The following is a 14,062-nucleotide window of genomic DNA, read 5'->3' as shown; positions in this document are numbered from 1 at the left end:
GCTTGTGCCTGGAAGGCTCTTTCAAACGTTTTGTTTTGCTCATTAAGAAGTAGACCTTAAGATTCTGAAAAGTTCCCCTAACCCATCATTTTGAATCAGAGTGCTCAACCTAATCGGAACTAAAGACCAAGCTTCCCACACAGCCTGTTCTGCTTACATGACTTGTATTGTTCTGCCACTTGTCTTTGGCACTCAGTGATGACATTTACCCAGTATGCAACACCTTAGGAAAATTTAAATAAATAAGGGATCCTAACAGTAATAAACCCATTATTCTGACTAACACAGCCCTAGCCCTTTATTGTTATCCTGACTCTAAAATAGCCTGACCCCTACCCTAAACACCATTGAACCTTACATGTGTTCCCTGGCTTTCATACAACTATGGCCTTTATGTCAACCCTTATCTGAATCGTATGTAACTCTACCCTTAGCCGTTACCATATCCTGATTACAAATATAACAGTAGGTCACTGACCCTAATCTTGATCCTATCTTTTGCCTTATTACTAATTTTGATTAAATGTTTTTCTTTCTTGTCAAGGAAATATTAATATTATGTTGTGTTTTCTTTAGAACCGAATGACGGGCCACAGCAAAGCCATTTTTTTGAGACTGTATTTTTGTGGTAGCGGGCAAAGTGAGTCTGCATGGTTTTCCATGGAATAAAGCTTTGGGGATAGCATGTTTTAAATAAGTATGATGTGCTCCACTGTAGTAGATATATTCTGCTAAATAAGTCAAATGATTCAGCAGTATCAAGGTGGGGTATAGAAAAAGAAAAATTATTCGGTGGTTTTTTTTTTCACCTTTTCTCTTTTTAGTACACAGCCTCCGAAAGAGGACACAACACCTCCAAAGCTTGCCGAGAGGACTCCAACAAGTGTTAACCAAACACCCATTGAAACTACAGAATTTCCTCCACTTCCTGAAGGCTTAGAAAAGAAGCCAATAGTACTTAAGTTCAGTGCCATGATAGATGGTATTGCTATTGGAGCTGCTCTCTTGCCTTCATTAAAAGCTGAATACAAGATGGAAAAGATGAAGAGTCATGGCATGACAGGTAACTATGCTACATTTTGTCAAAAAATATGCATGAAATTACCAAACTTAATGAAAGAGAATTAGAACATGACTTTAACTGGGTGTAGTAGTAAAGTAACTTGATGTCAATAACTTAATCATAGGTTTATAAAAATAGGCCATGTAAAACATACATTTATATCCCTTATGATGACACAACTGGTTGTTTCCTAACATCTTCATTCAAATTAATTGCTTTATAATCTAAACAGTGCCAACATTTCTGATGGGAAGTCCTTCGTTTTTAGACAAAAATGTTTAAGTGTAAAGCTAAGAAAATTAGTTAAGTAACCTAAGTATCATGTATAAGTCTGTTTGGTTTTGAGTCAGAACATTGTTTGAGAAGCGATGGTACTTGCTGTTTCTTAAAGAAGAATTTGGGTCACTTTTTTGTTTTAGAATATGTAAAGCATTTGGTGACCTTAAAAGGCAAAAGAGACTCAATATGTGGGAGAGATATAGGAGCAGCAAATTAGGATCAATATAATTATTTGATCTGAAACTACTATAAACTCCAAATTGTTGATTTATGCAACAGCTATGCAAAAGTGTCAACTTAAACCTCCATTAATACAAAAAATAGCAGGAAGGGACAAATCCAATCATTAATTTCAAATAATCAGTGATAAATCCTGATCTCTGGGGACAATTTCTTTCCCTTATTTATTTAAATCGTTTTGATAGCAAAGGTAAGCAGTGGTTATTCGGTAAACATTTCATAAATATTGACACAAACGAATTAACACGAAAATGTACATAACATTACAAACATTATAGAAATGAGGTCCTCACTGCAGCCAGTATAGAAACTTTCTGGGCCCAATCTGTGTAAACTCTCCACCTCTTTGTACCAAAGGGTACAAAACTGTGGTGATGCATGTTACTGCAGGTGACTGAGCAAAGGGATTCGACCCACCTTCTGGTGTGGATGCCACTTATGTCTGGCAAAAGGGATGCTGAATGAGGCTGCTGGCCCTGGTGTTCAAATAGCCCAAAAGATGGTTCACAATCAGCTTAACTCTGTCCTGGTGAGCCCTAGACAACAGTCTCAGCACTTCCCAACAGAGATGATGAGACTCACTCCTCCATGCTTATTTACATATCACATCGCAGTTGTGTTGTCTGTCAAAATATAGATATATCAGTAACAAAAGGGATGATATAAGCGTCCATCAAATCACCCTCAGACTGATGTAATGCAGGTGCTCCTGTGGAGACCAGAGGCCTCTGATCTCCAGTTTCTTCAGATGAGCACCTTTCCTTTCTGTAGAGCCATCGCGCACAACCGAGGCCACAGCCAGAGGAGGCTGGGTGGATATGCCTGATGCCAGGTTGTCCTCCACACGCCACCAGGCTAGATCTGTTATGGGGTCCAAGGAGATCATAATGGTGCCCAACAGATCCCTCACCCCATGTTGGAACCACTGCCTGCAGATGCACCACTGGAGAGCCCTCAAGTGCCACTGCGCATGCTAGGAGGATGAAAAAGCCAGCAGACCTGGCAGGTGTAAGAACAACATGACTAAAACCTGAGCCATTTCCTGAAACAATGGGATCATAGATTGAATATACCGAATACTTAAGGAGGTGGAAAGGCATGAAATGAAGTGGTATTCAGTACTGCCACTGCGAACATGAGACGCTGATAGGGTTCCAGGTGGGATTTGGGTATGTAGACTGAAACCCAGTTGGAACCACAGAGATTTCGTCAACTGCAAGTGGTGGAACACTATCTCTGGTGAGCTTGCCTTCAGGAGCTAGTTGCCCAGATATGGAATACCAGAATTCCAGATGTTCAGAGCCTTGCGGCCACCACTGCCATCCCCTTGGTAAAGATTTGAATGACAAGATTAGGACAAAAGGAAGGACTCAAACTTGCAATGAGACTGGACCCTAGAACAAAACTACTGCATGGAATATGACAACATGCCCTGGGTGGGCGTGTTATGGCTCTGGTGATATCATGATGATGCTGCTTCTGGCGTCGACATGGAGTCAGTGCAACCTATCTGAGTTGAAGAGTTCTGAAAACTTTCCAGATCCAGTCCAGCACCAGGGATATTCACAAGGTGAGTAATCTTTAGGTGAAAGCATCCATACAAAAGGAAGGGCATAGACCTTTTGAACATTCTCAAGGATCCATCTGTCTGAAGTGATGGATTGCGAGCAGGGGAGGTAATGTCTGATCATATATCCTACAGCCTGAAATGCGTTGTTAATCTCAAACCTCAGAATGGATCAACAACAGACAATAGGAAGGGTAAGGAAAAAGATGTACTAATGAGAACATTAGTTTGGATCATTCTGGATATTAGGATGTGATATGCTGTAGCCCATAAAGATTGACCGAAGAATATTGGGGCTCATTCCACCAGGGCCAAGTCTTCCACCTCAGCATTTCATAGAGGAGTTCCTGTAGCAGATGTCTGCAGAGCTGCAACTAGGCGTCCTTTCATACTTGAGAAAAGCATTTCTGCATGGTCTCTGAAGTGAGAAGGCACTGCCTTATTGCCCATATGTCCGTCAGGACTTCCTTGTATAACCCCGACTTTCCTCCAAACATTGCGTCAGCAATCAATAACATCAAATTCAAAACTGCTACTAATGACAGTCTCTGTAACCTTACTCCATTGCATAATCCTGTCAGCTGATCTATTTCTTTGTGATCCAGGTTGTTAGGAAAGTGAGATCTTCTGGCAGATGTCACTTTAAGCCCTAGCACGGTTTACCAGGTTCCTGCAGCATAACCTATTAGATTCCTTACTTTTTGCCTCACTCATTTTCCTCATCAATTTTACTCCCAGTTGCTGCAGGAGAACACGTACATTGGTCTGCCTAACCATCTTCTCCCTATCATCTTTAACCCCAAAGCTTAGCTTAAAATTACAGCACAATGTATTACCTGATATTTCTTTGTTGATGTTGATTTACACTTAATACTCCATAGTTAATTCTGACTTTATTTTACCTTCCGTCAGTTGATGTCCACCTTTTATCCTCATCCTACAAAGAGTAGGACAGCCAGGGTATATCATTGAATGATCAATAATAGGAGGGCAGAAGGTTAGAAATAAGTATGATGATTGTCTTAATGAGCGCATGGTCAGATGTTAATTAGAAGAAGAGTGTATGCTGCAGTTGGATATTGAGGCTTAGTTTGAAGCCGCTGGTGGCACTCTGATCTTCTGTTTTCCTAGCCCCTATTTTTGCCAACAAATACACATCTCTGAGTGTCATTACTTTTATGCTGAACTCCTTCAAAATTTAGTTATTTTTCTCTCCTCCCTGCATAGTCCTCTTCCCAAGTGATAAGTGATTTTCATTCATTCAATGTTCATCAGAACATTCATCTTTGCCACAGTAGCACATTGCCAAATACTAAACGTTAGGAAATATTTACAATATTGTTTTTGAGTATTCTCAATCTTTTTGTCTCTTTCCAAAATGCAGGTGCACAAACAAGATTTAATTTTGAGTTGCCAAATCACAGGCTGCACTTTACCTCAAAAGTCTCCTCAACAGACATGTCAACAATTCCTCCTTCTGCCAGCCTCACTCTACCTCCAGTTACCATGTCGGGGAAGTATATCATGGAAGAACATGACAGCTATTCAGATCAGGCATGGACCATGGATGACCTGCCCGCAAAACAAAGCTATCTGCACGGAAACTATTTGCGTTGTGTAGCAGAGGTAAGAAAGGCTAATTTGTGTAAGTGCCTAATATTCTGAAATAATTGCCGTTGTAGAACAGGATACAGTTTTTTTATTTAACAATTCTTTTAACAATTATTGCCATGACATTCCAGTGATAAATAGGTGCAGATTTACTTGGAATCAAATAAAATGAAGAAAGTATGTTGTCATCCTTCAAGGACATATTGCAAAAGTTATAGATATCCTAGCAAGGGGAATTATATTTTTTCTCCATCATTCGATGGTTCACATAGTCACATGCTTCAATTATTCTCTGGTGTCAGGCTGGAAATCCTTGTTAACTTTAAAAAGCAGTTAAACAGTGTTTGTTTAGTAGCACATCCATATAATTTGAAACAATTTGAACTTAAGCCACTAAGATGCAGGTGCTGAGCTCTGCTCTCATACTCCCACTAGAGGCCACCATAGCTCAGATTTCTACTGAATGTTGTATGCAAGAGGATCCTTGAGAAGAGCTCTGCTTTTACCCTGTATTTGAACTTAAATTGGTTAATTTTTCAGACTTGACTTCACCCTCCAGTACTTCAGCTAGCCCTGCCTTCACCTCTCAACAGGTTTTAGGCTGTTTTTACAGGTATTTTCGGATTTTAGCCTCAGTACTGGCCCAGGGAGAACTGGCAGCTGTCACTAACTGCCTCTATGGTTGGCCAGGAATAAAAACTATCTTAAAGTCGATCTGGACTGCAGTCACAGAAAGATTTGCAGTGGTGATCATCATGATAAGTGCATTTACTGCCTTATTCTTAATTATAAAGCATCTCGCTTTGACATCTGCAATCTGTAATACCGTCCCTCAAAAAGACACTCACAGAACAGAATTCCCTCTTTTGTAAAAGGAATTCCACATCTACTGGGCTTTATCATATGAAAAGTGCCTCACTAGGCATTTCCACTAATGCACTGCCGAAAAAGAAGCATATGAAGCTTCCTCAGCTGAAATTTACTACAAAAATCCTCAGCAATCCCCACCTCCAACCATAAGAATAAACGTTCCTCAAAAAAGGCACTGGAAAAGTGCAAAGAACAACCTGTCCAAAAATGCAGTGCTTCGAAACCCTGTCGGTCCGAAACCATCTGTGTCAATGGCCAGCTCCCACTCATTGAGCAAGAAACCACAGGCGATAACCTCTTCAAAGGTGACTCCTTTGGTGATAATCACCTCAACACAAACCCAGTTGACCACAGGAATTCCTTTTTAACCATTCATGTTTTCGCTGTTGACGATTTTACTTACCCACCAGTGCAGAAATTGGCCTCCTGCCTTGTTATACAAATCTTGGTTTTCCCGGCCACAGGAGCCTGCAGTTAGTGCAACGCACCAACACTTGAGTGTGAAAGTCCAGGTTATTGTAGCCCCACACAACTCCACCTTGACATACTTGTCAGTGTAGTGTCTGCACTTGCTGAGGTCTAGGATGCAGCACTAATTCAAACCCAGTTTGTTCTTTAGAATAACACGCACAAGTACTGCACTAAGAAAAACACTATATATTGGGCAGTTTATTTCAACAGTCTTTATTTGGTGCTCAATACATTAGTATTAACCACAGAATATAATTAGTACAGCACTAACACATGTCACTAATAACTGCATACCTGTTCACTACAGAGAAGCTGTGGTTATCAGACTTTGGGTAGAAGCAAATGTTCCCTCAGATGGAGAAAACACATCAACTGGACTCAGCTTCACTCCTCTCTGTATCGGCTCTCAGCATAAAGGTAGATAGATGCTGCAACCTTTCTGGCAGGACCTCCTGTGATAACACTGAGCGAAGACCTTTCTGATTCTGTGGAAAATTCATGAAGTATAGGTAGGCTTGACCACTGATTTTAGCCTACATAGGGGGGACTTTCCACTTAGTCCACAACATAACCAGTATAAACCAGTATGATGAAAATACATCAACTCGGACATGTTTATTTTGAACATTCACTGTCAGACCTTGAAATGTAGATATCAGGAACTTATACCAGACTTTGTCACCTTAGGTGTTAGGAGTCCTGCGAAAGATAGTAACATGCAGACAGGCTAGAGAGCTTTATGATAATACTTGATTCAGAATTGGAAGCTGATGACAATGTTTTGCTTGCTGTGTCTCCAACGCTCTCACATCTGAGAACTGCAGCACCAATTATGGTTCCTTGGTTTCTGTCGGTCAGAAGACACCACATGAAGACTGGAGCTGCCTTCCGTCGTTCTCCTGGGCTCATAGCTAGTGCTCCTTTCAATTCCAGCTCCAAAATGGCAATCACCTGGCTGATGGCGTGCAACTGCCTTTTAATGCTGCTCCACATCTAGTCCACTTCAGAATTTCATTCTCTTTTCTTTTCCCATCATGGGTGTTTCTTCTTTGATTCCTTTTTGATTTTTCCAATTATCGTGTGTTTCCTGTTGTGTCATATTTGATGTTGTCTCCTGTACTTTTACTATATAAAGGCTCCATTCCGATCGGATTGCATGAAGCAACAGATCTAAGTTCCTTCACTTACTTCCTCACTCCCCCACCTTGCTGATCTGGACTCCTCAATCAGGAAGAATTCCACTGTCGATTCCAGATGGTTTTCTTCAACCCTTTGAGGTCCACATCCAGCAAGGAGTTTTTTTACATCTGTTTTTATCCTTCTGAGATGGTGGCAGCTTTGTGAGGGTACTTGCCTACCACATATTTCAGTTTATGGTGACACTGTGGCTACCAGAAACAGTGATCTGTACATTGGACAGCAGAAGACCCAGACCACAGGTAAGCATCCAGACTTGAACAGACAGACATCAGGCACAGCCTACAGTCCTATGCATTTGGGAGCATACTACATTCCTTAATTTTGAGTAGGCACTCTACAAGGAGGAAGAATGTCACCAGGAGTATGAATATCAGCTTCAGACATTTGCAGGCCTCCTGGGCAGGTATGATCATCCTTAACCTGGTATCCATACAGGCACCCAACTACGAATAAGGTACTTATGACTTTCATAGATATCTTGCAACAGATGGTGGACACATTCGCAAAGTTACATTCACAGCAGCCTCAACCTCAGCCACCAACAGCAGCAATGCCACCTTCTCCTCCCCAAATGCCAACACTTCCGTCACCACCCCTACAGCAAACTTAGAGTCTACTGTCCGCAGCCTTGCCTGCTTTCAAAATGCCAAATCTAATTCCAGCTCTGTGCCCAATCCCATCAACCTCTTGGAACGTGGAGCACCAGATATGTCTGAATAATACTTTGTGTCTGATGCGCATGAAGAAAGGAAATTTGTGGGGATGGGCAGGATAATGATGATGGATGTGAGTGGCAAGATTAAATTCTTACAAAAGATGGAAGCAAATCGCCTTCACAACTTGACTTGCCTGTAGATTACATCACCCTCTTGTACACACTGATTGAAAGGGCAGTGAAAAAGTTAGATCTTCCCAGGACCTCTTTGGAGCAACAGTGGTTTCTATATAACTTTAAGGAACTGTCTCAGAAAATCACCAGGTCCTTTCTGATCCTGGATTTCATCAGTTCAGAAGGTCTCAAACTAATGAGTTACCCAGCCACAACTCAGGCAGTCATAACCCCACCTGGAAAGAAATACAAAGAACCAGAACATATGCCAGCATGATTGACTATCGACTTCCAGCCTGACTCCATCTTTGTAGGAGAAGCCTAGGTTAGATCAAAATAACCTGTCATTCTGACTTCTGCACCTCGGGATGGGGTATCAGATGCAGGGACAATTTGGGGCTCATAGACTACTTTATGACTGGATCATCCATAAAAGTCGCAAATGCTTTGGCCATCTTGGGTCGATGTGATTGTGAGATGAGGCACAGTATTTTAATTCTTTTCAGCCTTACTCCAGAAAACAGAAGGGGAAAGGCTAGGGCCATTATCAAGGGGGATGTACCCTCATTACCGCTGCAATGTATATTTACAATGCAGGATTTTAAAAACTACCTGGAGCAGTAATCTTGTGGTCAACATCCTTCTGTTCAGGTTAAAACTTTAGACATTGCCTTTTTAATGGGCTAACTTTTTTTGGAAAGCTTGCAGACAATGCCCTGCAGAATATGAAGTACGGAAATAGCGCATTCCCTAGGAGCTGTGCAGTTCAAATGCCCCACTTCCACTCTTTTAGAGGGCTCACAGAGATCTTACACCTACAAAGGGAGCTTCTCCCAGTGCAAAGGCCAAGGAAATCTTTACTATCCTCCAAGACAGTCTGGCTATGTTCATATCTTCTCCTCTATAAGAGGTTGACCCCAAGGTTGCAATAGAAAATCATCGAACAAGAGTGAAGCATCCCATCCACGCTCTCAGGACACCCAGAAGAGAGCTTGACTTGCTCTCCTAACCCACCTGCCCCATTGCTTCTGGGTCGGGAAAATAATCTCTGCTTTTGCTGCTGTTTGGGAAAGAGTAACTGTGTTAACATACATACAACATGTTTGATGCTTGAACCAATGCAATTTGGTCACATGCACATGTTTATATAATCCTACTCACTCTTCCACCCAGTAAACCATCTGCATTTGCATGAGCTTCTAAAAGGAACCATAGAGAAGGTATGAAGGATTATACTCCACATTATTTCTGGTCAAGTCAGGACAGTTAAAGCCATTGTTCGATCTCTATAAATAGACCAAATTCCTTGTAACCAATCATTCCGAAAGGTAACCATCCAGAAGGTCATTCTGATTTGAGGATGGGGTGTACCTCACCTGTCTGAATCTTCAAGATACGTATTTGCACATCCTGATAAATTCAAATCACGGGCAGTACCTGCAAATTTCAGGAGTGGGGCATCATTATCTATTTTATTCCATTTGGACTAAAGTTTGCTCTAGGATTTTTACAAAGTACCTTGCACTGGTAGCTGGCTTCCTTCAAAGACAAGGTCACCAAGTATTTCCTAAGTTGGATGACTGGCTCGTCCTGGCTCTGTAAAATACAGAGGCTTGTGCCTCTGCAGTTCCCTGCGTCGGCCTCTTCCAAGAGCTAGGAGTGACCTTGAACACAAATTTTCCGTCTACCCTCTGACGAGATTAGAGTTACTAGGGGTAGTCCTGGATACTCAACTGTGGGAGGGCTTTCATCTCCAAAGAAAAAGTAACAAAAGTGCAAGCTATGGCAAAGGCATTTTGTTCAAAGCAAGCAGTACTTGTCAGGTATACAAATCTCTCCTAGTTCTCATAACTTTTAGCAGTCTGATCCTGGCGGATACTTTTAGCTTCTGATGCCTCACCTTTGGAATACCCCATGGCACCAAACTGGATTGCAAAGATTTTTCTTCATAGACACCATGATCCATGTAGAAAAGTCACTCTTTTTGGCATGGTTACCCCCACTGGGATCCTACTAACCAGGACCCCAGTAATTGTGCTCTCTCCTCTAAATTAGGTTGCTTTGGTAGCCGTTACACCCCACAATTAGCATACTGGTGTACCCCTGTAACTCCCCGGTACCTGGCACTTAGGTACCCAGGGCATTGGTACACCAGGGGTCCCTCATGGGCTGCAGCATGTATTATGCCACCCATGGGAGCCCATGCAAACTGTGTCTGCAGGCCTGCCATTACAGCCTGCGTGCAAAGGTGCATGCACCCTTTCACTGGTGGTCACTGCACCAGGTTACTGTAAGTCATCCCTCCGGTAGGTCCTCCAAACCCAGGGCAGGGTGCAGGTCCCCTGTGTGTGAGGGCACCCCTGCATGAGCAGAGGTGCCACTACGAAATCCAATTCCAATGCACTGGACTTTGTAAGTGCGGGGAAGCCATTTTAGTAGTGTTCTAGCCACAGGTCTCCCTCTACCTGTGTCCAGCTACATAATGATAACTCCAAACCTAGGCATGTTTGTTATCAAACATGTTGGAATCATACCCTAATACTAATGCCAGTATTGGTGGCATGATTTCATGCACTCTGGGGGTTCCTTAGAGGACCCCACAGTGTTGCTCCTACCAGCCTTCCAGGGTTTGCCAGCAGCCCACGCTGCTACAGCCCCTCAGACAGGTTTCTGCCCTCCTGTTGCTTGACCAGCTCAAGCAGGGGAAGGCAGAACAAAGGATTTCCAGTGGGAGTGCAACACCCTCTCCCTTTAAAATTGGTGTTACAAGGCTAGGGAGGGGTAACCTCCCCATGCCACTGGCTTGCTTTGAAGTCCACATTTGGTGCCCTCCATGCATAATCAGGTTTGCGCCAGTCCAGAGACCCCTGGTCCCTGCTCTATTGCGAAACCATAAAAAGGAAAGGGGAGTGACCACTCCCCTCTCCGTCACCACCCCAGGGGTGTTGCCCAGAGCTCCTACAGGTGGCCTTTTGATTCTGCCATCTCTGATATGTGGTCATCCTGCAGAGTGACTAAGCCCCCTGTTAGGGCTATTCAGGGACTCCCTTTCGGGTGGGTCCCCAGATTATGTGTGCAAGACTCCACCAGGACTCCTCTGCATCAACCTCTTCGGCACCGGAACTGCTGCTGGACTATATAGGAACCAAATAAGGCTGCAACTCCTGAGACAACCTCGCCTTGCAGCATTGTTTCTCCGGCTCCTTCTAGCAATTGCAACATTTCCACAGCTGTGCGTCCTCTGGGGTCAGCTAGACTTCACATGCACCTAATAAGCAAGAAGGAATCTCCCTTGAAGTGAATTTTTTTTTTTTTCAAATATATTTTTATTTAACTGTTTGCTGTTTTACATTTGTAGGTCATTTTACAGTAACGTTTTGTAATTATTATACACATCTCTTAAGTTGTCCGCACCACTGTTTTGTATTGTTTGCATTGTGTTTTACAATTACTTGCTCAATTCAGTAGTTTAATAATACTTGTGTAATATTGCTCACATCACTTAATCAATCCGACTTTATGGAGACAGTACTTACAGTGCCCCTCGTTACTTTTAATATTGGTGACCTGATAACAGACTTAACTCCACTACAAACTGTATACAAGCTTAATGGCTCATGTGGGTGTGACTGCTTAACTTCAAAGAGGGTGGGGTTGACATAGAGTTTCATACTATGTAGGAGTGGCCTATCTACTATTCCCCTCCCTCCTTCGTTCTTTTAGTTATTGCGTCCTGTCCTCTGTACTCACTCCCTCTGCGCCCGGGCCAGCGGGGCTCCTGATGTTCCTCCCATCCTGTTTTCTGGAACTTTCACTTACAAGCACATCAGGTGACCCTCTCAATTGGTTCATCCCATCCCCTCAGGTACCATTGGTCCCTTCGCTAGGCCGTCCCAGCTTATCACTAGGTTTTCCCACTCCGGGGCGATGGGTGTCTGGCGGACTCCCCTGGCCTCCTCGGCCTTAAGGACCTGCAGTTCAGCTCTGGGCCATCTTGTGACATCGCCTCTCCATTCTGTCAATGAGGGGGGTGCATTTGACTTCTAGCCCTTCGTAATCCGCCTTTTGTAGAGGGCCAGGGACAGGTCAAGGAAACGACTCTCTACCCTGCTCCATTTGGCACTAGCTCTGAGGCCCAATAGACAAATGTCGGGGGTTGGCCGGAGTTCCGTCCCGAGCAGCTCCATGAGATTAGTCATCATCGCCTTCCATCCCCTCTGGAGCATCGTGCATCCCCACATCATATGATCAAAGTCGGGTTCCTCGTCTCCACATCTGGGGCAAGTCCTGGGCTCCCCCCCGTATATGCGGTGCAGCCGTTGAGGAGTAAGGTATGTTCTGTGTAGATAGTTGTATTGTATGTATCTCAGCCTAGTGTTGCGTGAGATCACCCCAGGGTAAGCAAGTGCTCTAGTCCACTCTGACTCGGTCAGGTCCCGCCCAATTGTCTTCACCCATTTTTCTCTTAGGGATCGCAGGGGATCCACTGCTACCTCTATCTGGGCCCTGTATATTTTTGCTATTAGGTGAGTTTCCTCTCCCTCTGTCAGCAGGAGGTGCAACACCCCGTGGGGAGCGGGTTCTGCGTTGACCGTGGTCCAATGCTCCTTCAGGGTATGCACCAGCCTTCCAAAGAGTAAAAACTGTCCTATTGGGACCCCCCCCCTCTACTACATCAGCAAAGCTCCTCAGCACCCCCTCCCTGAATAGCTCTCCCACTGTCTCTATCCCTGCTCTCGTCCAAGGCCCCAAACCCAGTCCCCCTGGCCCCTCCGCTCTCACGTCCAGAGCGACGGCCGCCAGAAATCTGGGGCGCCCAGGCCTCCCAACCGCGTCGGCCTACAGATGGTCGAGAGCGCAGTTCTTCTGCGGCCCTCATCCCATATTAGTTCTCTGAGCAAGGCGTTCAACTCTCGGAACCATTCCGCGGGATCTGTAGTGGTAAGTTAGCAAAATAGTAGAGGAGGCGTGGTAGCATGACTATTTTTTAGAGCGCCACTCTGGCCATGATTGTTAGTTTTAATGATCTCCAAAACCCCACCGAGGAGCGCAATGATCTAAGCGTCCTGCCGAGGTTACCGTCCCTAAGATCGTTTAATTCGTGAAATATTTGTATCCCCAAGTATTTAAATGTCCGCGGGGCCCAATTTACTTCAGCTGGGCACGCATCTGGGCGTGCACTGTCTGACATCACGGGGAATACATATGTTTTCCTCCGATTAAGTCGGAGTCCCGATAGGCCCCCAAAGTCTTCCAGTATTCCCAATGCCCACGTGAGTCCTCTTGACGCGTCCCTCATGTAAATAAGTATATCATCTGCATACAGGGAGACTATGGTGGTCATTCCGACCTAGGCGGGCGGCGGTTGCCGCCCGCCCGTCGGAAGCCGCCTGAATACCGCCCCGCGGTCAATAGACCGCGAGGGGTATTCTGACTGTCCCGCTGGGCCGGCGGGCGATCTGATTCAGATCGCCCGCCGGCCCAGCGGGAAAGCGCCTTCCACAAGGAAGCCGGCTCGGAATCGAGCCGGCGGAGTGGAAGGCGTGCGACGGGTGCAGCAGCACCCGTCGCGCTTTTCAGTGTCTGCATCGCAGACACTGAAAAGCCTAGTTGGGCCCTGTTAGGGGGCCCCTGCAGTGCCCATGCCATGGGCATGGGCACTGCAGGGGCCCCCAGGGGCCCCAAGACGCCCGTTCCCGCAGGCCAGGTTCTGGCGGTAAGAACCGCCAGAGCCAGGCCGGCGGGAAGGGGGTCGGAATCCCCATGGCGGCGCAGCATGCTGCGCCGCCATGGAGGATTCCCCAGGGCAGCGGGAAACTGGCGGGAGACCGCCAGTTTTCCCTGTCTGACCGCGGCGTTAGCGCCGCGGTCAGAATGCCCTTAGGGGCACTGCCGGCCTGTCGGCGGTGCTCCCGCGCCCGTTGGCCCTGGC

The 14,062-nt window shown here is 45.0% G+C and overlaps 1 protein-coding gene across 20 annotated transcripts in view; it reads left to right on the top strand.

Annotated features, from left to right (window-relative positions):
- The window catches only part of BLTP1 (bridge-like lipid transfer protein family member 1), a 1,779,540-nt gene that overhangs the window by 1,049,238 nt on the left and 716,240 nt on the right, over positions 1–14,062 (top strand). For all 20 annotated transcript variants that reach the window (XM_069242474.1, XM_069242454.1, XM_069242518.1 and 17 more), the window contains 2 exons: positions 825–1,063; positions 4,534–4,775. In XM_069242474.1, the coding sequence (XP_069098575.1) occupies positions 825–1,063; positions 4,534–4,775 (481 nt within the window). The remainder of the gene's footprint in view (positions 1–824; positions 1,064–4,533; positions 4,776–14,062) is intronic.

The sequence above is a fragment of the Pleurodeles waltl genome, chromosome 1_2, assembly GCF_031143425.1.
Source record: "Pleurodeles waltl isolate 20211129_DDA chromosome 1_2, aPleWal1.hap1.20221129, whole genome shotgun sequence".
Taxonomy (NCBI): domain Eukaryota; kingdom Metazoa; phylum Chordata; class Amphibia; order Caudata; family Salamandridae; genus Pleurodeles; species Pleurodeles waltl.
This window is presented reverse-complemented; position numbering and strand designations above follow the sequence as displayed.